The sequence below is a fragment of the Eretmochelys imbricata genome, chromosome 8, assembly GCF_965152235.1.
Source record: "Eretmochelys imbricata isolate rEreImb1 chromosome 8, rEreImb1.hap1, whole genome shotgun sequence".
NCBI classification, from domain to species: domain Eukaryota; kingdom Metazoa; phylum Chordata; order Testudines; family Cheloniidae; genus Eretmochelys; species Eretmochelys imbricata.
Window position 1 is genome coordinate 38,321,609 of NC_135579.1, and position 24,132 is coordinate 38,345,740.

The 24,132-nt window shown below is 41.9% G+C and overlaps 3 protein-coding genes and 1 pseudogene across 3 annotated transcripts in view; all 4 read left to right on the forward strand.

Annotated features, from left to right (window-relative positions):
* Positions 1–2,752: 2,752 nt before the first annotated feature.
* On the forward strand, positions 2,753–5,431 carry LOC144269246 (protocadherin beta-1-like). Its single transcript, XM_077824764.1, is given in 5 exon segments — positions 2,753–3,347; positions 3,349–3,849; positions 3,932–4,829; positions 4,832–5,073; positions 5,075–5,431. Coding segments are annotated over 5 exon segments (2,445 nt in total). The 5' UTR covers positions 2,753–2,900.
* A 6,196-nt stretch (positions 5,432–11,627) lies between these two features.
* On the forward strand, positions 11,628–14,185 carry LOC144269247 (protocadherin beta-1-like; the record flags this gene model as incomplete). The annotated part of the gene is made up of 1 exon (XM_077824765.1): positions 11,628–14,185. A coding segment is annotated over exon 1 (2,424 nt), but the record flags the coding sequence as incomplete, so codon positions are not given.
* Positions 14,107–24,132, forward strand: part of LOC144269650 (protocadherin gamma-A11-like) — a 347,802-nt gene continuing 337,776 nt past the window's right edge. Inside the window, exon 1 of the mRNA XM_077825477.1 lies at positions 14,107–14,224. Within this exon, the coding sequence (XP_077681603.1) occupies positions 14,201–14,224 (24 nt within the window). The 5' untranslated portion in view covers positions 14,107–14,200. The remainder of the gene's footprint in view (positions 14,225–24,132) is intronic.
* On the forward strand, positions 17,366–23,088 carry LOC144269095 (protocadherin beta-1-like; annotated as a pseudogene).

Here is a 24,132-nt window from a genome sequence, read left to right on the forward strand (position 1 = left end):
GCTCCAAACTCAGGGGCGCCATTTCAGATTTTGGTTGGGGGGGAGGGGATTTTAACGGCGATTCCAGGGGCTACTTAGGCACCTGAAAACTCCAGTTTTTTGGCAGATAGGAGCACTGTATCTTATTCCTATACAAAAGAAAGAAAAATACATATTAGACCCACTCAGCTCTAATACTAACATGTTCTGACATCTTGTGGAAAGTAACTTAAGGGATCTGGGGCAAAAATTGGGGATTGGTCCTGCTTTGAGCAGGGGGTTGGACTAGATGACCTCCTGAGGTCGCTTCCAACCCTGATATTCTATGATTCTATGACCTGGTTAGGTTTAAAATGTTTAATGTGGATTTTTAAGAGCAGGTTGGACAAACACCTGTCAGGGATGGTCCAGATAATACTTAGTCCTGCCTTGAGTGCAGGGGACTGGACAAGATGACCTCTCGAGGTCCCTTCCAGTTCTACGATTTTATGATTCTTTATTATGATAATTTTAAAATTCGCTTGGATCTGAAAGCAAAGGTGTTGTTTGAGACGTTAGGTGGCGCTGTTACCAAAGGTGGCGCCGAAAGAGCGCTACGGAGTAAGGGTATCAAGACGGTGTTAGGAAAAATCGCCATGACAGGGAGCATCCCCGGGATAAAAGACGAATTGTCCTTCTCTGAAGAAAGATAATTAGGTTTCCACCTAAAACCGAATTGTTTTACCCCGCAGATATACTGTAAATCAAACTATTGCTCAGGTACCGCAGGACCTATTTTTAGGTATCAGAGCTGCTGTATGGAAAGCGCTGTGTCTTAGATCTGACTCAGGAGTGGCTGGCAGGATGGGGAACCACATCAGAAAAAGGCAACTTCTGTCTTTCTTTCTGTATCTTTGCTCGTCCGGAGCGCTGTGTGAGGCGATCCGCTATTCCGTGCCTGAAGAACAGGACATCAGGTCCGTAGTTGCTAACGTTGCAAAGGATTTGGAATTGGATGTAGGGAAACTGCTCGCAGGGCCCGGTTGATTTCACAAAGTAGCAAAAAGTATTTTCAACTCATCACCGGCTGGGAAATGGTAATAAAGGAGAAAACAGACGGTGAGCATCTGTGCGGACAGACTGACGTGTTTACTGCAGTTCGAAGTTGTATTGGAAAATCCAGTGCAGTTGCATCGCTTTGAGGTGCAGGTAGAGGATATGAAAGAAAGAATTTATGTTCGAAATTCCAGAACTGACCCAGAAAAACACCCGCTTTCCCCTGGAAAACAAATGCCATCCAGAACTACACGATCAGCCCCAATGAACATTTCCGGCTGGATGTGCAAGCTAGGGGAGACAGTAGTAAATATGCTGAACTGGTATTAGAAAAAACGTTAGATCGGGAGGAGCAGCCAGAATTTAATATGCTTCTCACAGCTTCTGACTGCGGGGAGGGGGGGCGTTCACCAGAGGACTGGCACAGCTCACATACGAGTTATTGTTCTGGGTATCAGTGATAACACCCCTGGCTTTAGTCAGTTCCTGTACAAAGTACGATCTTTGTATGATCTTCTCCTTTATTCTCCGAAGAAGGAAATATTTTAAAAGGCCAACATTTGAGTTGTCATCGGGTATCTGTGCGCTAACTCTTCACTGAGATGAATGGGGCAGTTCACAACACTCTCACATCTATTATTTCAGCTTCTCTTCAGACTTGCATAGACATCTCTGTATCTGTTACACTGAGTTCATACATTTTAGGTTTTCTTTGAAACTATAACTGCTAGAGATTTGCTGATTCTTAAAGGAAATCTGAGATTCTGAAGAACAAGATAGCAGCCTGAGAAAGATACCGCTATGCCTTGATGCTACGTATGGGTCCCATCCCAACTTTGTAATGAATGGGGAAGTGATTATTTGTTCTAGAGCCATTTCAAGGGATCTCCCTGATGGATAGGCTGCTTCTGCCGTATCAGTCGAGGTATTGCAAAGCAGACACAAATACTAACCCCCGCAAATGCAGAGCCGTGGGCCTGGCTTAAGAAGTGTATAACTATCTACCCCGAATTGAATTTAGATTCTAGGAAAATATAGAAAATATTTAGATAAAGGAAAACTGTCCACAGGATAAAGTAATGATTTCAGATAAAATCCCTAACTAATATTAAGAGTTTAGATCTAAGCATGTAATTTTTTAAAAAATGAGTCGTTCAAATACATAATGGAACGCATTTGGCATCGTACAGGTCAATATCTGGGAATGGCTAAGGGAAGTTTCTTAGGCGTATTGGACCAAATTTATTCCGGCTGTAACTTCATTGAGGTCAATGGAGTTATACAAGGGATAAATCTATAACGAAAACAAAAAGTGTATATTTTATTTGCTTCATTTATCCCTCCCACTTGAAATCAATATGGTGGAGAAAGTACCTCAAAGAGAAACGTTCAAATTAATCGCTTTTTACAATAAATCATGCAGAAACCGAGCCTCTGGTTAATCTTTTTAATATCATAAGGCTACTCATATTTACTTGTTTCGAATTGGACATTATTCTATTTCAGTTTTCATTAAATATTTTATTGTGGTTATGTTTGCAAAAGGTTTTGACGATATGAAATGTATAAACCGTTTTACATTGAAAAATATCTTAGTAATTTTTAATGCAGACGCTTGGTGCCGCTGCTCACCACAAAGGCGAAGAAAAAACTGAGGCTCCAGACGACTCCATTACTCGCCGAGCAAGCGTCCCTCTGCCAAGCAGGGAAGCAGACCACAATAATGCGTAGCCCGGAATGTGAACTGCACTATTCTGAAAGATCTTCAGGTGGAGCCGGGTTTTGGCAAAGATTCTTGCCCGTAAGCGCGACTAAGGGACGCTGACATATATTTAAAGAGAGAACAGGTATCTGTAGAACAGATTCGGATACAAGGAAATGTGAGGATGAGAAATAGTGAGGAAGGCCTGACAAGGCAGGTTCTGTCTCTGATCCTTTTTCTCTGTGTGCCGGAGGTGAGAACTGAAACGCTTCGCTATGCTGTGACTGAAGAAACCGGAAGCGGGTCGTTCGTGGCGAATATTGCAAAGGATTTGGGGCTGGAAGCCGAAAAACTGTCCGCTCGGCAGGCCCGGATTATTTTTGAAGGGGAAAAACAGTATTTTCAGCTAGACCGCAGCACCGGGGATTTGTTTATACAAGAAAAAATAGATCGAGAGGAGCTCTGCGGGCAGATCGACCCCTGCCTGGTGCATTTTGAGATATCGCTGCCGAGTCCGCTACAGTCCTACGGAGCTGAGGTAAGCGTTTATGATATCAATGATCATTCCCCAGTGTTCTTAAATAATGGATTTATTCTAAAGATCTCGGAAAGTACTATGCCTGGAAATCGGATTTTTACTGGAGAGTGCCCAGGATTTAGATGTGAGCAACAACAGTCTCCAGCGTTACAGCATTAGCTGTAATGACTATATTCAGATTTATACTCGGGATCGCAGTGATGGCAGAAAGTACGCAGAGCTGGTGCTGGATAAACCCCTGGACCGGGAGGAGAAGTCGGAGATTAGTTTCACACTCACAGCTATCGATGGTGGTTCCCCACCGCGGTCGGGTACAGCCCGAATTGGAGTTATGGTTCTGGATATAAACGACAATAATCCGGTATTTTCTCGGCTTCTTTATAAAGTCCAGATTTTGGAAAATAGACCTGAAGATTATTTGTTAGCTACAGTCCCTGCTACCGATTTAGACGAAGGAATTAATGGGGAAATATCCTATTCTATTATTCAAAATTCAGAGGAAAATCGCCAAACTTTTAAAATAAATCCCCTCACCGGGGAAATTCGACTCAAGCAGCCACTAGATTTTGAAGACAGAGAAAACTATGAGATAGACATACAGGGCATAGATGGCAGGGGTCTGTCTGCACACTGCAAAGTCCTGGTGGAATTGCTGGATATGAAACTATGAGATAGACATACAGGGCATAGATGGCAGGGGTCTGTCTGCACACTGCAAAGTCCTGGTGGAATTGCTGGATATGAATGACAATGCTCCGGAGGTGACCATAACATCTCTCACCAGCCCTATCCCCAAGAACTCCCAGCCGGCGAGAGTGATGGCTCTGTTCAGTGTCAGGGACCGGGACTCCGGCGATAATGGGAAAACGGTCTGCTCCATAGAAGACTAGCTGCCTTTTACTGTCAGAAAAGTATCAAAAACTTCCTTCTCTCTGGTGACTGAAAGCTCACTGGATCGTGAGAGACTGTCGGAGTACAACATAACAATCACTGCTCAGGATTTGGGATCTCCCAGTCTCGCTACTGCTGTGACAATCACAGTGGAAATATCAGATATTAATGACAATTCTCCCATGTTTAATGAAGCGTCATATACTATGTATACAAGAGAAAACAACGGGCCAGGGATAAAGATTGGTAAAGTCAGTGCTATCGATTCTGACTCAGAGCAGAATGCCAAAGTGACATATTCTCTATTGCCTGCTGAGGTAGGTGGCCTTCCGCTTCTCTCTTATATCTCCATAAACTCGGAAAATGGGAATGTGTACGCTCTGAGATCCGTGGATTATGAACAGATAAGAGAGTTCCAGGTCACAGTGAGAGCTGCAGATGGCGGGTCCCCTCCACTGAGTTCTGAAGTCATTATTCGAGTTGTGATAATTGATGAAAATGACAACGCGCCCTTCATTTTATACCCTCTGCAGAACAGCAGCTCCCCCGCTAATGACCTGGTTCCCAGATCGGCGGAGGCGGGTTACCTGGTGACGAAGGTGGTGGCTGTGGATGGGGATTTCGGTCAGAATTCTTGGCTTTCCTACCAGCTGCTCAAGGCCACAGACCCAGGTCTCTTCACTGTGGTTCCCAAAATGGTGAAATAAGGACCACTAGGCCATTAAATGAACGAGACAGCTTCAAGCAGAAACTTCTTATCCTGACTAAACATAATGGAGAACCATCCCTATCAACCACAGCGGCGCTAAATTTTCTTGTGGTGGATGGATTTTCAGACACATATATGCAGATTTTTGAGATACCCAACGAAGAAGAGAAGGACAGCACAATGACTACGTATTTAGTGATAGCGTTGGCTATGCTTTCATTCATTTTTTTTATTTTCGAAAATATTATTTGTAATTATTAAGGGATGTAAAAGGCGAAATTTTAGTGAAAAATATAACTCGTCTTGTGACAATTTTTATGGCGCTAACGGCTCCCCCAGTAATTTAGTAGATGCCAGTGGAACCGGAATCCTATCCCAGCCTTGTCATTATGAAGTCTGTTTGACCAACGGATCGAGTAACAGCGAGTTTAAGTTTCTCAGACCAATAAACCCTAGTTTTCTTTCTCAGAATTCTGAAATAGACAAGGTCAGAGACAATGATTTTCTTAATAGTTCCCATGTGGGTAGTCAGATAGAATCAATGAGTCAGGACAGCATATCTGCTTGTGTTGATTAATATTTAATTTTCCAAACTTGCTTGTTAGTAAGAGTTCAACAGAATTTTAAACAATTTGAGTGTACATAGTAATAATGTAGCCATATGTATCCCTACTATTCAATCTTCAGGCCCTTGCCTTGTGCTTTAATTATGAATATTCCTCTTCTCATAGAAATCCATTGATGATAATGATGGGTAGCGATGTCCTTGTGTGTACAGATATTGTTTTAGCTTACTGATTTTTGGTTAAATTTTCGAGAGCGACAGAAAGGCCTAAGTATCAAAGGGGTAGCCGTGTTAGTCTGGATCTGTAAAAGCTGCAAAGAGTCCTGTGGCACCTTATAGACTAACAGACATATTGGAGCATAAGCTTTCCTGGGTGAATACCTACTTCGTCGGATGCACGAAGTGGGATTCACCCACGAAAGCTTATGCTCCAATACGTCTGTTAGTTTATAAGGTGCCACAAGACTCTTTGCCAGAAATGCCTTTTGAAAATGGAACTTCGTCCTAAATCACTTAGTCACTTTTGAAAATTTTACCCTTTGTTGCGAAACTGTAGTATTGTGTGGAATGAAGAACATGTAACTCTCTCAGCTCCACTGAAATCTCAATAAAATTATCCCACTTTGAACTCTGCTTGATCAGGTTCATGAAATATAGTTAGGAGGTCACTTAGTTCCATGAATTAACATGTAATGCAACATACGTGTAAAATTTTGTCACGTAGAAAAAGTTGAGGCAAAATCCCCACTGATTTCTTTTAGGACTGGAATGTAGGGATCGCTATTAGCTGGAAAGACTTGAAGTGCCATTGCTTAGCTTATCCGCCGGCATTGTGGAAGTCATGGAACAACACTGTTCATAGAAAAGGAGTGGCACCTTAGAGACTAACCAATTTATTTGAGCATAAGCTTTCCTGAGCTACAGCTCACTTCATCGGATGCTGTAGCTCACGAAAGCTTATGCTCAAATAAATTGGTTAGTCTCTAAGGTGCCACAAGTATTCCTTTTCTTTTTGCGAATACAGACTAACACGGCTGTTACTCTGAAAACTGTTCATAGAGTACCTCAGATACAGAATGTATCGTATATAGCTGGAGCAAAATTTTCCAGATGGGGCCTAAACACAGGCAAGCAAACGTATATTTAGGCACCCGAGTAAAAGTAGCCTTTTTCTTCTGGGCTTCCATTTTCTTCAATGGGAGTTGTAGGAACCTGTAACTTGGAAAGTTAGACCACACCTCTAAGGTTTAAACACTGATTTTGCAGACCGTTACCCTCGCCTTTAATTTCTCCATTGACGGTTGAGCTCACAACCACATTTGGAAACCCTTACAAATTTCCTCATATTATTTCGGTTAAAAACAAATCTGACCTTTAACATATGTTCTTCGATATGGGTCATACCCCTAACATGTCTATAGTCACACCAGAGGTATGACCCTTTCCAGGCTTAGCTGTGGTCTTCACAATTATTCACTTTTTACATGGTTCACCAAACCTGTGGGAGACTTACCCTCCAGATGTTTCTGGCTAATATCATGGTCACTGTCCACCAGCATTTTTAGCACTGAAATGATGGCATATCATCCCAACAGTCATATCTTGTGTGTGTGTTCATCTCATGGTTAAACTTTGTAGTTGGTTACATCATTATTCACTCAAATTAACCGTCTCTGTGTTAAATTAGCACATATCAGGAATAAGATTAAGCGATTTGAAGTGAAATAGCTGGAGTGTATTGTGACTGCATGTTCTGTTCCCTAAACTCAATAAAATCTATATTTGCCCTGCTTCAAGTTAATAAGACCACTACTTCTCGCTCGCTGTTTGTTGCTTAATTATGCGGATGCTTCTACACCATATTTTTAGGGAATTATACATAGTTACCACTACTTCCCTGTTTTTTATTTTCTCTTTGCTCTGGACCTTTCTTGTTGGGGCTGACTTTCCAACCTGTGTTCATTTTGTGCTTACTTTGAACGCTCCAATTGATGTTTAATAAAAACAAAACAAAAAACAAAACCCCCCACAATGACCAAAAATGGATATCTGAAGTCTAAGCAGGGCTGAAAACCCTTACGGATGAAAATCCCGTGAATACTAACAGTATGGCACTTGCTCTATGTGAGTTCACATTATAAAGATGTGGACTGAGACTAAAGTTAATTCCTACTCTAACCAGATAGTTTTCGCTACGATGGCTAAGATCATCCCATTTAATACTCTAATTAGATTGTTCTTCTTACCATAACCACGTTATATTTATTTTTGCTTAATACCCAATTATTGATTTTTCTCCAGTTTATGAAGTTGTATTATGTACTCCAAAGTAGATAGGATTATGCTTAGTTGTATATTATTCACACATTTTTAAAATTTTTTATTTACTCTTCACTTTTTCCTCCACGCCTTTCTTGAATACTATCAGAACCAGAATGCACTATGTGTAGCTCACTCAAGGAGTACTCCTAGCCTGATAGTGAGCTATAAATAATTCTCTTGTGTATTCGATTATTTAAAGCGAGTCGTGACTCCCGATGGGCCACATACCTGTAGTTTATCTATAGGAATACGGAGTGGAACTCTCCTAGGCACCAGATTCAATAGACTAACCATAGTGCATTAACCTGATCCTGCTACCCTGACTTCACACGACCATTCCTTCCATGGACTTTAAAGGGCCTGGTGGAGGCAGTATTGAGGACCCAGAGCACATGTGGATGTCATTGCTCAGCAGCACTGCGTCATTCACACAAGAAAGTGCACAATGAGATAAATGCTTCTTCAGTGGTGGCAGAGTATCACATTGTTTTCACTGAGTGTATTAGACGTTCTAATAATAATGCTGTAATCCGATAAATGTATGGGGGGGGGGAATTTAGGCAACAAAAACAAAGTCATTTTAATTAAAGCATTTGTTCTGGTCTTTATAGTACCAAATGGTGACACATGTAGGAAATGGGGGACAGTAAAATGATTACTATAACTTCAGAAACTCATTTATTAAAATCATGTCAAGTGATGCCACTCAGAAAGGTTCAAATAATAATAATTGTATCTCCCTTCTTGGAATTTCATTTGAAATCAGTTGGAATACTAGAATCGTAGACATATAGGACTAGAAGCGACCTTGAAAAATCATGAAGGCCAACCCCCTGCACTGTGGCAGGACCAAGTAAACCTAGATCTAGACCAGGGGTGGGCAAACTTTTGCCACATGGGGGAATAGCAATTGTATGGAGGGCCATGAATGCTCACAAAATTGGGGCTGGGGTGCGTGGGGGGGTGTGGGATCTGGGGTGGGGCTGCGGTTTAGGAGTTTGGGGTGTAGAAGAGTGCTCTGGGCTGGGACCCAGGGGTTCAGAGCGTGGGAGGGGGATCAGGGGTGAGGCAAGGGTGCAGGAAGAGGTTCAGCTTCTGGCTGGGGGTACGAGCTCTGGGATGGGGCTGTGGATGAGGTGTTTGCGGTGCAGGAGGGTGCTCTGGCCTGGGATCGAGGGGTTTGGAGAGCGGGAGGGGGATCAGGGCTGGGGCAGGGGGTTGGGGCATGAGGAGAGGCTCAGGGGTGTGGCCTCCAATCCAGTGCCCCCTGGAGTGGGGCTGAGCCATGGATCCAGCGCCATGGCGGAGCAGGCCACACCACACAGCTCGGTCCCTGACCCAGCTGGAGCACCTGAGTGGGACCCAGCCGGCTGGTGCGGCCCCCAACCCAGCTTCCCAGCCAGAGCACCGGAGTAGGGCCAAGCTGCATGGTGCAGCTCTAACCCGACCCTGTGCCCCGGACAGAGCGGGGTCGCACCAGGCAGCTCGGCCCCGGACCCAGCTTCACGGATGGAATGCCGGAGTGGGGCCGACCTGTGTAGTGTGGCCCCGACCCAGCACCCCGGTCAGAGTGGGGATGAGCCACTTTTGGTGTGGCTTGGGCCAGCTTAAAAGGGCTTGCAGGCCGGATCCAGCCCATGGGCCATAGTTTGCCCATCTCTGACCTAGACCATTCCTGATGAGTGTTTGTCCATCCTCTTCTTAAAAACCTCCAGTGACAGTATTCTACAACCTCCCTTGGAAGTCTGTCCAGGAGCATAACTACCCTTGTAGTTTTCCTAATATCTAAACTTAATCTGTCTTGCTACAAATTAAGTCCATTACCTCTTGTGCTATCTTCAGTGGATATGGAGAACAATTGATCACAGTCCTCTTCATAAGAGCCAATAACATATTTGAAGACTGTTATCAGGACCCACCTCAGTCTTCTTTTCTCAACGTGCCCAGCTTCTTTAACCTTTCCTCATAGGTCAGGTTTTCTAAACCTTTTGTCATATTTGTTTCTTTCCACTGGACTCTCTCCAACTTGTCCACATGGCTCATAAAGTGTGAGGCCCAGAACTGGATGTAATACTCCAGCTGAGATCTCACCAGTACCAAGCAGAGCAGGACAGTTACCTCCCATGTCTTAGATACAACACACCTGCTATTACACACCATAATGATATTAGTTTTTTTTCCCCAGAAAGGCATCACAGTGTTGACTCATATCCAATTTGTGATCCACGAAAACCTCCAAATCCTTTTCAGCAGTTTTACCATCTAGCCAGTTATTCCCATTTTGCAGTTGGGCCAGGTATAGCGCCCCCGTCCAGGGAAGTGAGCTGCAACCTAACCAAGAATTAACAAAAGCTTCAAAATACATTTTGAATAATTTTATTGATATATATATATGTGTGTATATATATATATATATATATATATATATATATATATACACACAGATTTAAGGACAATTTGTGATTTTATTTAAATGTAACAATTCACTCTCTCCAAAAGAAAAGTGCAATGCCAGCAAGTTTGAAGAATGTAATGCAGAATGAGTCTCTTGGTATAGCTAATAGTGCCTCAAGAAGTTGCCTTGTTAACATGGCATTTTACATCCCTACTTTTGTAAGGGCCTTGATGTGGTAACCACTGCTTGGTGAGGCAGTGTCAGGATTGTAGCAATTAAGCCCAAGCTACATGGAGGATGCAGGGGCTGGGAATGGGGCATGCAGCCTGTGCCTCCCCAGCCTTCTCCTCCTTGAGGCAGGCCCCATGCTGGTTCATGAACGGCTGCCCAGGCCCAAGCCTGCCTGATGCTATGCCCTCAGTGCGGACCCAGGTAGCAGTGGCAGCGGTGGTGGCTCCAGCTCCAGGGTCCCACTGCTGCTTCTTCTTTACTAAAAATAAGGTAAGTTTTTAACAGCTATTAAATTATACATTGTGCAGGAGTGGAAATGACTATTTTGTGATTTGTTCCTCACCTGTCCAAAAAGTCACCCTGAGTGACACAGCACAAATCTGTGCCATTGTCCTCGAGTGGCGCATTTGATTTTTCCTTCCTAAAGGAGGTACTTTGCATTTGTCTTTACTGAATTTGATTTTGTTGATTTCAGAACAATTCTCCATTTTTTCACTGTCCTTTAGAATTCTAATCCTGTCCTTCAAAGTGCTTGCAATCCTTCCCATCTTGGTGTCATCCATATTTTTAAGGAAGTTAAGTGTATTTTTAAGGAAGTTACATTTTAGTTGACATCAGAGCTCCAAAAACAGCAACACTGACAGCAGTAACAATACTTCACAGCACTAACAACACTGGGAAGGACAAACTGGCTCCAAAAGCAATTTTCCAGACATACTATAAAGGCTATTTTATTTTACTGTTTGTTTAATGCGGGCAACTGAGCCATATGGAGTACAAGATAACCTCTCCCCCACAGATTTTACAGTCGAAGAAACAGTGACCAGACCTTTAGATATTCTGGGAAGCCTCAAGTCACATTAATATCGAGGAGAATTTTGGCTGCTTTGCACCTCTGAGTTTTCGGATTAGGCACTATTTGAAAAAAATAGACTAAAATGCATATTAAATATTCAGTATGTCTATTCTTGCTTTCCGTATTAGTATGTTTTCTAAATAGATTTACGTTTTATAAAAAAAAGTTTATTAATTCAGGATATCTAAAAAGAAAGCAATACAATAGCCATTCTGTAAAGGAGATAGAACCACCATAGAACAGATTTTCCAACCGGTTTTATGGCCAGGAAGACCTCATTCAGGCGCATGGTGGCGCTGTTGACTAAGAAGGGGAAAGATTACAACAGGCGATACTGGAGTCATAAAGCTAGAACGTAACAGGACCAGAATGCAGGAGCAGAGATACGGGTGCTTCGCCTGGTATCGCTGAGAAAAACAAAATTATAAAGGCGTTGAATTAACTGAATCCGTAGAAAGGAAATATACAAGCTAAAGTAAATATTTCGGAAATCAGAATTCTGCAATGAATTTCCACTAGTGTCGTTATTTCCCGATCGATGTCTCTGTGTTCTTTCCTATTAAGAATGGCGGATAAGACGAGGAGAACAACAATCAAAAGGCAAGTCGCTTCTCTCATTCTATTTCTTTGCGTGTGGGCCCTCGAATGCGAGACGGTTCGCTATTCTGTGCCCGAGGAAATGGAAAGCGGGTCCTTTGTGGCTAATGTAGCAAAGGATCTAGGGCTAGACCCGAAGAGACTGTCTGCTCGCAGGGCCCGTGTGGTTTCCGAAGGCAGCCGCCAGCATTTCCAGCTAAACAGCAACACCGGGGACTTGTTTATTAAAGAGAAAGTGGACAGAGAGGAATTATGCGGGGAAGCGGAGCCCTGCATGGTGCAATTTGAAATAATCCTGCAAAATCCCTTACAAGCCTATCCCGCTGAGATAAGAGTTTATGATATAAACGATCATTCTCCAGTATTCTCAGACAAGGAATTTATTTTAAAAATCCTGGAAACGTCTGACCCTGGGTCTCGATTTCCCTTGGAAAATGCCCAGGATTTAGATGTGGGAAACAACAGCCTCCGGAACTACAGCATTAGCGATAATAATGACTACTTCCATATTTATACGCGGGTTCGGAGTGACGGCAGGAAATTCGCAGAGCTGGTGCTGGATAAACCACTGGACCGCGAGGAGCAGCCGGAGGTGAGTCTAGTGCTCACGGCCGTGGATGGCGGCTCCCCCCCGAGGTCAGGCACAGCACAAATCCGTGTCATTGTCCTCGATGCCAACGACAATCCCCCTGTGTTCTCTCAAACCACTTACAAAGCTCGAGTTCTGGAAAACAGCTCCAAAGATTATCTGGTTGTCACTGTTTCTGCTACTGATTTAGACGAGGGAAATTATGGGGAAATATCTTATTTTTTTAGCCAGAAATCCAAAGAAAACAGTAAAACCTTTCATATAAACCCAGTGACAGGGGAACTTCGACTCACAGGCCAATTGGATTTTGAAACGATTGAAATATATGAGCTAGATGTTCAGGCCACAGATGGCGGGGGGCTGTTTTCCCACTCCAAAGTGCTTGTGGAGGTGCTGGATGTGAATGACAATCCCCCGGAAGTTAAAGTAATGTCCCTCACCAGCCCCATACCTGAGGACTCCTCGCCTGTAACAGTGGTGGCACTGTTCAGCGTCAGAGACCGGGACTCTGGGGACAACGGGAGAACAGTCTGCTCCATAGAAGATGATCTTCCATTTTCTTTGAAAACAACTTTCAAAAATTCCTACTCTCTAGTGACTGAATATGTGCTTGACCGAGAGAAAGTATCGGAGTATAACATCACCATCACAGCCAGAGATTTGGGAACTCCCAGACTCTCCACTGAGGAGAGAATCGTCGTGAAAATATCAGACATTAATGACAATTCCCCAGAGTTCAGTCAAACATCATACACTATGTATGTCCGAGAAAACAACGGCCCAGCCGTCTTGATAGGGAAGGTCAGTGCTTTTGATTCGGACTCAGAGCAGAATGCCAAAGTGACATACTCTCTATTGCTTGCCGAGGTAGGTGGCCTTCCGCTTCTCTCCTATATCTCCATAAACTCGGAAAATGGGAATGTGTACGCTCTGCGATCCATGAATTATGAACAGATAAAAGAGTTCCAGGTCACTGTGAGAGCTGCAGATGGCGGGTCCCCTCCACTGAGCTCTGAAGTCATTGTTCGAGTTGTGATAACTGATGAAAATGACAACGCGCCCTTCATTTTATACCCTCTGCAGAACAGCAGCGCCCCAGCTAATGACCTAGTTCCCAGATCGGCGGAGGCGGGTTACCTGGTGACGAAGGTGGTGGCTGTGGATGGGGATTCCGGTCAGAATTCTTGGCTTTCCTATCACTTGTTGAAGGCCACTGACCCAGGTCTCTTCACTGTGGCTTCCCCAAATGGTGAAATAAGAACCACGAGGCTAATAACAGACCGAGATACGATGAAGCAAAAACTCATTGTGCTTGTTAGAGACAGCGGAGAATTGCCCCTTTCTTCATCTGCAACTCTGAACATAGCTCTAGTGGAAGGCTTTTCGGACGCATACATGCAGTTTACAGATGTAGCTGTGGAAGAGGAAGAGAATGGCACATTAACTGTGTACTTAATAATTTCCTTGTGCTTAGTATCGTTTGTTTTTTGTGTGTCAATAATAGTATTTATAACTACCAAGCTTTATAGAAGAAGGAATTATGGAGAAAAATACATGTCTGCTTCTGGCAATTGTTGTGGTGACAGCAACTTCCAGAATAATTTGGTAGATATAACGGGTAACGGAACTCTGTCTCACAGTTATCGTTATGAAGTCTGCTTAACATCTGGATCAGGAAACAGTGAATTCAGATTCCTCAGACCCATTATCTCCTCTCTTCCACCTCAGCATGGCAATGCTGGAACGGACTCTGGAAAAGAACAGGATCTTCTTACTAACTTTAATCTGACCATGGATATGAAATCAGCGAACCAGGTAAAATTAACTTCTCATTCTCTATAGTTTTTTCTTCTTTTTTTTTTATTATTGATTTAACATATGCCCACATTTAACCATATTTAAAGAAAACATCATAAATATTTCACAATTATTCAGAATGCTACTTTTATGTTCTATTGGTTCTTGCAAATGAGTTTAGTGTTGATCTGTATATATTTAATGTTTCGTAGTCTGTGTTTTGATTTAGAAACGTTTGGAATATTAGATATCTTCAGAGACAAGTACCGGAGAGTATTAATATACTATTGGTCCATTGAGTATGCACGTTATAAGGAAATGATTAACCTCCTAATCTCCTTTGGGGAAATATTGTCCGAGTTGTCCATCTCTCCTCGTTTGGGGAAATATTCTTGAATATTCTAGTAGGGATAACTGGTTTTTGTCTTTGATCAAAGACTCCTGGTGTCATTAAAGAAACAGACTTTGTCAGAAGCGCGGTTTAACAGGGAATTGTAAATGATAAATTAATGTATTCAGCTATTTTCCCATTGTTATTGTTACTGTCAGCCAGGACCGAATTAAGGCAAAGGAGGCCCTAGGTATACTCTATGAGGGCCCCATAACACCACTCCAACACTGTGACCCCACCCACATGGGAAGGCTCTATCCTCCTTCTGCTGGGATGAGCTTGTCTTTCGGGCTAGCTGCTGTCTCAGGAGTCAGTTGCACTCATTTTATCTTTCTAGAGTTTTCCTTGCATACATGAGAGCTGGACATATCTTTAAATGAAAGCGGAGACTCTGATCTAATGACGTGACTCTAAGAGCTAGGGCCCTAGGAGTCTCTGCTGTTACTCGAATTATGTCATGTAGCCAACCTTAACTTTGTCATATTGCTTTATTCTGTAATGGAAATATCTCGATGCATACTATTGACTTTATATATATATAGTGGATTGACTTTATATATACAGTGGATGTATAGTGCATTTGTCGAAAACATATTGAAAGCTGTAGAGTCTCAGGGTATATTGAATCATCAGAATTCTATCTGTTTTTTAACTGATGTGTTAGTACAGCAGAAGACTATTTTAATGAATAGAAATTGAGCAACTGATCTACTTGGTGTTGTGAAATTAATTGATGGTGTTGTGTCCTGTGGTATAGAACTTGCAAGTGTGTATTTACACTATATTTTGCAGCGTTTTATATATTTTTGTAATAAATAATGTAACTTAAATTAGTATTAAGGATTATTAGAAATAGATTCCTAGAGTCAGAAATTGAATTTTAAAATCTTTCATTATGTTGTTATCTTGGCCTTTGCAGGTAGTTTTGCAATTTATTTCTGGTTTGATAACACTAGGTGATGAAAGATTATATGGCAGATTTCCAGACTTTTTCTTCTTTTGCTATTGTAGAATGTTTCTAAAATGTGTGTGTGTGTGAGTTGGATTCAATTGACATTCACTTACAACCTACCTTAACTCTTGCTTTAACATATTTTTTATTTTGGAATTTTCTGCTCTAGAAAGGTTTAAAATCAGGTTGGCATATAAAAACCATAAGAGTGGGGACTTGTTCTGACACATCTTTAGAAATCCACTGAAGTAGGGCTGCTGTCCTAAATATGTTAGCAAGTTGATAGGAAGTTTATGTTTTGAGGAGATTTATACATGACACAGAGTAGAGGATGAATGGGTGTGAGGATGAACGAGGGGGAGACATTATTCAAAGGGAAATCATTAAACATTTCACATTATATATATAGAAAATGTTAAGCATTTACAGTTTTAAAAACAGTGAAAAGACCATTTTTGCCAGTCCACCTTTATGCTTTCTATGACCCGTGGGTGTTTCCCATGACCCAATCCCATATCTGTCATAACCCACTGCACTCCCATTTCTTTCATGGTCCTCTGAATTCTTTTTCTGTGATTACCTTCCTGACCCTACCTCCTGTCCCTTGTCCCCTTTCCATTCCCCCTATCATGTTTGCAGAAGGTTATGATTTGCTGGTTATGATTATGCTATCTGTATGCATGTATCATTTTTGTATTTAAAGTTATAAGTATTAGCTTTATACCTGGATTTCAAATGTTTGCCCCTGGGGTAACACCCACGAAGTAATTAGCAGCATATCTTGGAGGGACTATTCAAATTGACAGGTTTCAGAGTAACAGCCGTGTTAGTCTGTATTCGCAAAAAGAAAAGGAGTACTTGTGGCACCTTAGAGACTAACCAATTTATTTGAGCATGAGCTTTCGTGAGCTACAGCTCACTTCATCAGATGCATCTGATGAAGTGAGCTGTAGCTCACGAAAGCTCATGCTCAAATAAATTGGTTAGTCTCTAAGGTGCCACAAGTACTCCTTTTCTTTATTCAAATTGAGTGGCCCATCGAAAGAACATTTAACTGACAATGGACCATGGGAGATGCCCATCTACACTTAATTGAATTTCCTGCTGTGACTAGGCAAAATGCATGGACATGTGACTTGCCCGTGTAACTCCAAACTCCATCTTGTTGCTGTGATTTTCCACAATAAAAACAATGGAATGCCCTCCACATGGCAAAAGCTATAAAAGGCCCTGGAAACACCTCCATTTGGTTTTCAGTCCTGCTTCTTACCTCTGGAGGAACTTTGCTACAAACTGAAGCTCTGAATGACTCATCCAAATTGTGGATGTACTCCAGAGACTTGACTTAAGCCAGCAGTTTATTCCATCACTGCTACAAGCCTGAACCAAGAACTTTGCCATTACTGGATATAATCGATTCCTTTAACCAATTTTAACTCTCATCTTTCTTTCTTTCTTTCTTTCTTTCTTTCTTTCTTTCTTTCTTTCTTTCTTTCTTTCTTTCTTTCTTTCTTTCTTTCTTTCTTTCTTTCTTTCTTTCTTTCTTTCTTTCTTTCTTTCTTTCTTTCTTTCTTTCTTTCTACAAATAAACCTTTAGATTTTAGATACTAAAGGATTGGCATCAGCATGAGTTTTGGGTAAGATCTAAGTTATAAATTGACCTGGGTGTATGGCTGGTCCTTTGGGATCAGAAGAACTTATTATTTGATTAAATGGGTTGTAAAGAACCACTCATCTCTGAATCCAGTGTTTTTGGTGGTGATATAAGAACTAGAATGCCTGAGGAAACTGCCTTTATGTTTTCTTGTTAGCCAGTATGGTGAAACAGGAATTTACTTTTGTGGCTGGTTTGGTATATCTTATAAAAGAATAACCATCAATTCTGGGTTGTGTTTGCCCTATTTCTTAGCAGTTCATCCTGAGTTGCGATGAATTTCTTCCCCATTAATGAATTTCCTCTTGTAATGTTGAGCAGAGAATTTTCTTTTATTTCCATCCTTGGGGAAGGGAAATTCATGAACTTGTTCGGGTCCATGTTCCATGAGAATTTGCCGCACACTGTCATCACATCTGGGCCATAAAGCTGGGTCCCCATCCTGTAACTTGTTTGTAACTTCCTCATCCTTTCTTCCTTCTACTTAATTTACTTCAATTTCTGCATGTGTCTCTGAAGGTGAATAAATTTTCTCCACTTCCATATCAGTCTGATGCTGTGAGCTGCCTCCAGCTAGAAGTAAGTTTCCATCATCTTGAGTTTCCAAACTGCTTTTTTAAGGATGTGAGCTACCATCATCTTGAGGTAATATCCCTTCGTCTTGATGTTCCAAACTGCTTCCATGCGGATGTGAGCTAACCTCCTCTCCAAGTAAAATTCCTTCAACTGGATGCTGTGAACTGCTTCCATGTTTATTTGGATTAAAGAGAGGATATTGCAGGAAGGATCCCTGCTGTTTTGCTTGGTCATTTTCCTTCTCAGCCTTTCGTTTATGATACTCAGCTCCTGAGGGTTTTCTTTTTCCTCTTTCTGCCATGGGGTATTTGAATATTGTTATGTACTGTGCTACCGACTGCAAGCATTATAGCATTAAGGATGGCTGATGCACCCACCACATGGTTGGCGATTTAAACCACATTGCAGCCATCCCAACATGTCTTTTCACTGCTTAAAGGTTTAGTGATTAGTAACATACACTCCCTTACCTATTAAAACAGTTAGTTACAGTGTTTACACGGAAACAAAATTACCTTTTTCGACGTTATAACCCCACACCGGTTGTTTGGAAAGTAATCCCCTTCCTCATGGTTGCCCGCTTGGAGTGTGATGTCATCACTTTCGTAGTCTATTAAGCGTTAACACTGTTACTTTTCTTTTATGGACCTTATTTATTACATGTGAACCAGTTATAACAAAGAAAAGTTCATAATTATACTGCCTGATAATAACGCTATGGTTTAATAAAGCTTAAAGATACTCACATTTTGGATTTATAATGCTGAAAGACGTTATTCTTTATTCTTTGGCACCAAGAAACACAATTTTCCACAGTATTTGTTTGATTCTTAACCATTTACCTGCGATGTGTGTTAAAATGTATGACATGTATCAACGTCAGACATGGATCAACTCGTGATATCTCTGCTTTACATGAATTTCCGGCTATGTGACCTTGATGTATATTCGAGTTAGGTGTCACTAGCATTGCAGCTCTTGCCGCTGGTGGATGTGTTTCACTGTGGCTGAGTTATTGCTTATCAAATTGCAGAGTGGGTCATCTTGACCCTATGTCGCAAATTGAAAAAAAATTCGCTAAAATATTATTTATTTTTGCAGTAAATAAAAGATTTGACGTATTAATAAATTCTCAGAAATGTAGAGAAATGAATTATACGCACACGGGAATTGAAATAATGACATCTTCATTATTTTATTTACTTCTGGTTATTACGCCTGGTGGCACTGCTGCCCAAGAAGGCATAGAAAGAAAACAGTGGCACTGGGGACTCCATTGCTCAAGGAGACTGCAGACAAGCAGGAGAATTGACGTGATCAGTGTGGTACAAGAAAGGTGATCATAGCACTGGGGAAGAAGCGCAGAACAATCCATTTTAGCAAAAGAAGGAAACCATTCACAAGCCCAGCTACTGCTGATGGATGTATGACGACAGTTTGGAAAGTAACAGCCTTCACTGAAGGGAGTTTATTGTCTGTATGACGAAAAAAGTGGGCTGCTCGGGAGAAACGGGCGTTGAAAAGGCAAGTCCTATGTCTGGTTCTTTATCTTTGTGTGTCGTGGCAGAATCGGAAATGATTCGGTATTCTGTGTCTGAATAAATTGAAATTGGGTCTATTGTCACTAATATTGCAAAGGACCTAGGACTTAAAAATAGGAAAACTGTCTACTCAGAAGGCCCAGATTGTTTGTGAAGGAACAAACAGTATTTTGAAATCAACCGTGACACCGGCGATTTGTTTATCAAAGAGACAGTGGACCGAGAGGAGCTGTGCGGGCAAATCGACCCATGCACAGTAAATTTGGAAATATTATTGGAAAATCCATTGAAAATGTACCCAGCTGAAGTGAGGGTTTATGATATAAATGATCATGTGTTTGTTTGTTTGTTTGTTTGTTTGTTTGTTTGTTTTAAAGGAACAGTTTTTAAAAATCCTGGAAACATCTGCCCCTGGATCTTGGTTTCCACTGCAAAACACCCAGGATTTAGACGTAGGAAATGACAGTATCCAGAACTACAGCTTTATCTTTAATGCCCATTTTCACTTGTATGAACATGGTGATGGCACTGGCAGAAATGTGCAGAGCTGGTGCTGGATAAAGCATTGGATAGAGAGCATCAGCTGGAGGTGAGTCTGTTGCTCATGGCTGTAGATGATGGTTCCCCCCTGAGGTCTGGTACTGCACAAATCCCTGTCATTGGTCCGGATGCCAATGACTTCTGCAGAAAAGGAGGGTACCCAGAAGTCACCTACTACAGGACAGGCCCAACAAAGAAAGCCACTAGCCGTCAACTACAGCCCCCAACTAGAACCTCTCCAGCGCATCACCAAGGATGTACAACCTATCCTGAAGGACGATCCCTCACTCTCACAGACCTTGGGAGACAGGCCAGTCCTCACTTACAGACAGCCCTGCAACCTGAAGCAAATACTCACCAGCAACTACACACCACACAACAGAAACACTTGCCCAGGAACCAATCCCTGCAGCAAACCCCGTTGCCATCTCTGTCCGCATATCTATTCAAGGGACACCATCATAGGACCTAACCACATCAGCCGCACCATCAGGAGCTCATTCACCTGCACATCTACCAACGTGATATATGCCATCATGTGCCAGCAATGCCCCTCTGCTATGTACATTGGCCAAACCAGACAGTCTCTACACAAAAGAACAAATGGACACAAATCAGGCGTCAAGAATTATAACATTCAAAAACCAGTAGGAGAACACTTCAATCTCCCTGGACACTCAATAACAGACTTGAAAGTGGCAATTCTTCAACAAAAAAGCTTCAAAAACAGACTCCAATGAGAAACGGCAGAACTGGAATTAATTTGCAAATGGACACCATCAAATTAGGCCTGAATAAAGACTGGGCCTGGATGAGTCACTACAAAAACTAATTTCCCCCCTCCTGATACTCACACCTTCTTGTCAACTGTTTGAAATGGGCCACCTTGATTACATTGAACTCATTAGCACTACAAAAGTGATTTTTCCTCCCTTCTTGTCAACTGTTGAGAATAGCCCACTTCCACCTTAGTTGAATTGGCTCATTAGCACTGACCCCCCCACTTGGTAAGGCAACTCCCATCTTTTCATATGCTGTGTATTTATACCTCTCTACTATATTTTCCACTCCATGCATCTGATGAAGTGGGTTTTAACCCATGAAAGCTTGTGCCCAAATAAATTTGTTAGTCTCTAAGGTGCCACAAGGACTCCTCATTGTTTTTGCTGATACAGACTAACACAGCTACCACTCTGAAACCAGTGATGAGAAGGTGGATATGAGTCAGCAGTGTGCCCTTGTTGCCAAGAAGACTAATGGCATATTGGGCTGTATTAGTAGGAGCATTGCCACCAAATCAGGGAAGTGATTATTCCCCTCTATTTGGCACTGGTGAGGCCACATCTGGAGTATTGCATCCAGTTTTGGGCCCCCCCCCCCCCACTACAGAAAGGATGTGAACAAATTGGAGAGAGTCCAGCACAGGGCAACGAAAAAGATCAGGGGGCTGGGGCACATGACTTGCGAGGAGAGGCTGAGGGAACTGGGCTTGTTTAGTCTGCAGAAGAGAAGAGTGAGGGGGGGATTTGATAGGAGCCTTCAACTACCTGAAGGAGAGTTCCAAAGAGGATGTTTGAGTTCCAAAGAGGATGTCGGCTGTTCTCAGTGGTGGCGGATGACAGAACAAGGAGCAATGGTCTCAAATTACAGTGCGGGAGGTCTAGGTTGGATATTAGGAAACACTATTTCACTAGGAGCTTGGTGAAGCACTGGAATGGGTTACCTAGGGAGGTGGTAGAATCTCCATCCTTACAGGTTTTTAGCCCGGCTTATCAAAGCCCTGTCTGGGCTGATTCAGTTGGTGTCAGTTCTGCTTTGAGCGGGGGATTGGATGATATGACCTCCTGAGATCTCTTCTGAGTTCTGGAAACAGCGCCAAAGATTATCTGGTTGTCACAGTTTCTGCTACTGATTTAGATGAAGGAAATTATGGGGAAATATCCTACTATTTTAATGAGAAATCTGAAGAAAATATCAAATATTTTCATATAAACCCAAAGTCAGGAGAAATTCGACTCCAAGGGGAACTGGATTTTGAAGTGATTGAAACATATAAGTTAAATATTCAGGCCACAGATGGCAGAGAGTGTTTTTCCCACTCTAAAATCCTTGTGAAGGTTGTGGATGTTAATGACAGTGCCCCAGAAATGAGTGTAACATCCCTCACCAGCCCCATACCTGAGGACTCCTCTCTGAAGACTATAGTGGCCATTTAAATTATCAGAGGCCGTGACTCTAAGGACAATCAGAGAACACTGTCCACCATCCAAGATAATCTTCCTTTTGGCCTGAAGCCAATGTTCCAGAATTACCACGCTTTAGTGATCAAAGGCAGACTGGAAAGAGAGGGAAAAAAAATCATCCTACAATTTATTTGCAGTGGATTTCGGTTCTCCCAGTCTAAGTACCAAGAAGACTGTAACCATGGAATTGTCCAATATTAATGATAACCCCCCAATATTCAATCAAACATGCAACGTTATGTATATCAAAGAAAACGACAACCCAGCTGTACTGATAGGAAGAGTAAATACCACTGATATGGATTCAGAGCAGAATGTCAAACTGACATACTCACGAGTGTCGAGTGAAATAGGTGACTTTATTTCCTTTATTTTCTTTTCTTTCCGGAAGATGGGACTGTGTACGTTCTGTGATCCATGGATTGTGAACAGATAAAAGAGTTCCAGGTCACTGTGAGAGCTGCAGATGGCAGGTCCCCTCCACTAAGCGCTGAAGTCATTGTCCGAGTTGTGATAAATGATGAAAATGACAATGCCCTACCCTCTGCAGAGCAGCAGCTCCCCAGCTAATGACGTGGTTCCCAGATCAGCGGAAGGGGGTTACCTGATGACTAAGGTGGTGGCTGTGGATGGAGATTCTGGTCAGAATTCTTGGCTTTCCTACCAGCCTCTGAAGGCCACAGACCCACGTCTTTTCACTGTGAATTCCCAAAATGGTGAAATAAGAACCACGAGGCTATTAGTAGACTGAGATTCAATAAAACAAAAAGTAATTGTGCTTGTTAGAGACAGCGGAGAATCCCCACTTTCCTCATCAACAACAGTAAATATACTTCTAGTGGATGGATTTTCAGACCCTTATAGGCAATTTGTTGATTCATCTAAGGAAGCAGAAGATGAGCAGGACTGCACATTGACTGTGTTCTTAGTACTTTCCTTGTGTTTATTTTCTTTTCTTTTTCTGGTTTCAGGAATAATATTTTAGATGCAAGTCACATTTACTAAATGTACAAGAAGAATCTGTATTACTTCTGTATGAAATTTGGAATTACTGTATGTGGTAATTAAAACACACTTTGCAGTCCACACTGTCTCTCTGAGGCTCCTTACTCTAGTAATCATTTTTAAGAGACAATGGAAGGTCGTTTGATTTTCTGTTTTTAAGTTTCTTTATGTTCTTTATGGTGAGAGATAAATATCCACTCATTTCTGAATGTGTGAGCAAGGAATATGTTTTCAATTGCCAGTGGTTATTTATTAGACCTGGGGATTCAGCAATATGTTTCACACACTTCCACTTAGTTTTATGAGGCCTTAAAATAATTTTCCAAGAAGTATTCACTTCCAATTTGATATTCAGAATTGTTAAACCAATTTTGTAGATAGGTCAGATGTCTTTCCATTTGCTTAATTTATATGTGTAAGAAATTGCTGGTACGTGTGGCTTGTTCCATTTCACTTAAATCTTTTAATTTCTAAGCACTTCTAGACAATAACATTTCCCAATTCTGAACTTGCAATGGGCATAGAGTAGATTTTATAATTTTGATCTAATAGTCTACTTTTTTTTAAAAAAGAGGGTACACCTTGTTGCCTGATCTTTTGATTAGGTATTCTTACAGTCATGATCTGGCAGGTTTCAGATGTTTCTAGATCAACCACAAAATTTTAGAATTGGTACAAGGAGGAGGACCCGGGTGTGTGCAGGAGAGACACTCACACTTAGGAAACACCCTTTGAAACTGTAATATTTTTATTAGCATTAGCAATATGACAAACACTACAATCCAGCAAAGTAGACTGAGATAATATAAAACAACTAGCATTAAGTGCATACTCACAGCACCCTTTGCAGGGACCTAAAATGGGTGAGACAGATAACCCTCGAGTAGTCCTAGTTCTGACATAGCAGGAAGATCTCAGCAGCTTAGGCCTAGGTCAGTCCCTTTGTATTAATGCCTGATATAGGGCTGCCATGCATATTCATGAGGGTGTTCAGTCCCCAATATCCATTTTTAAACTTCTTCAT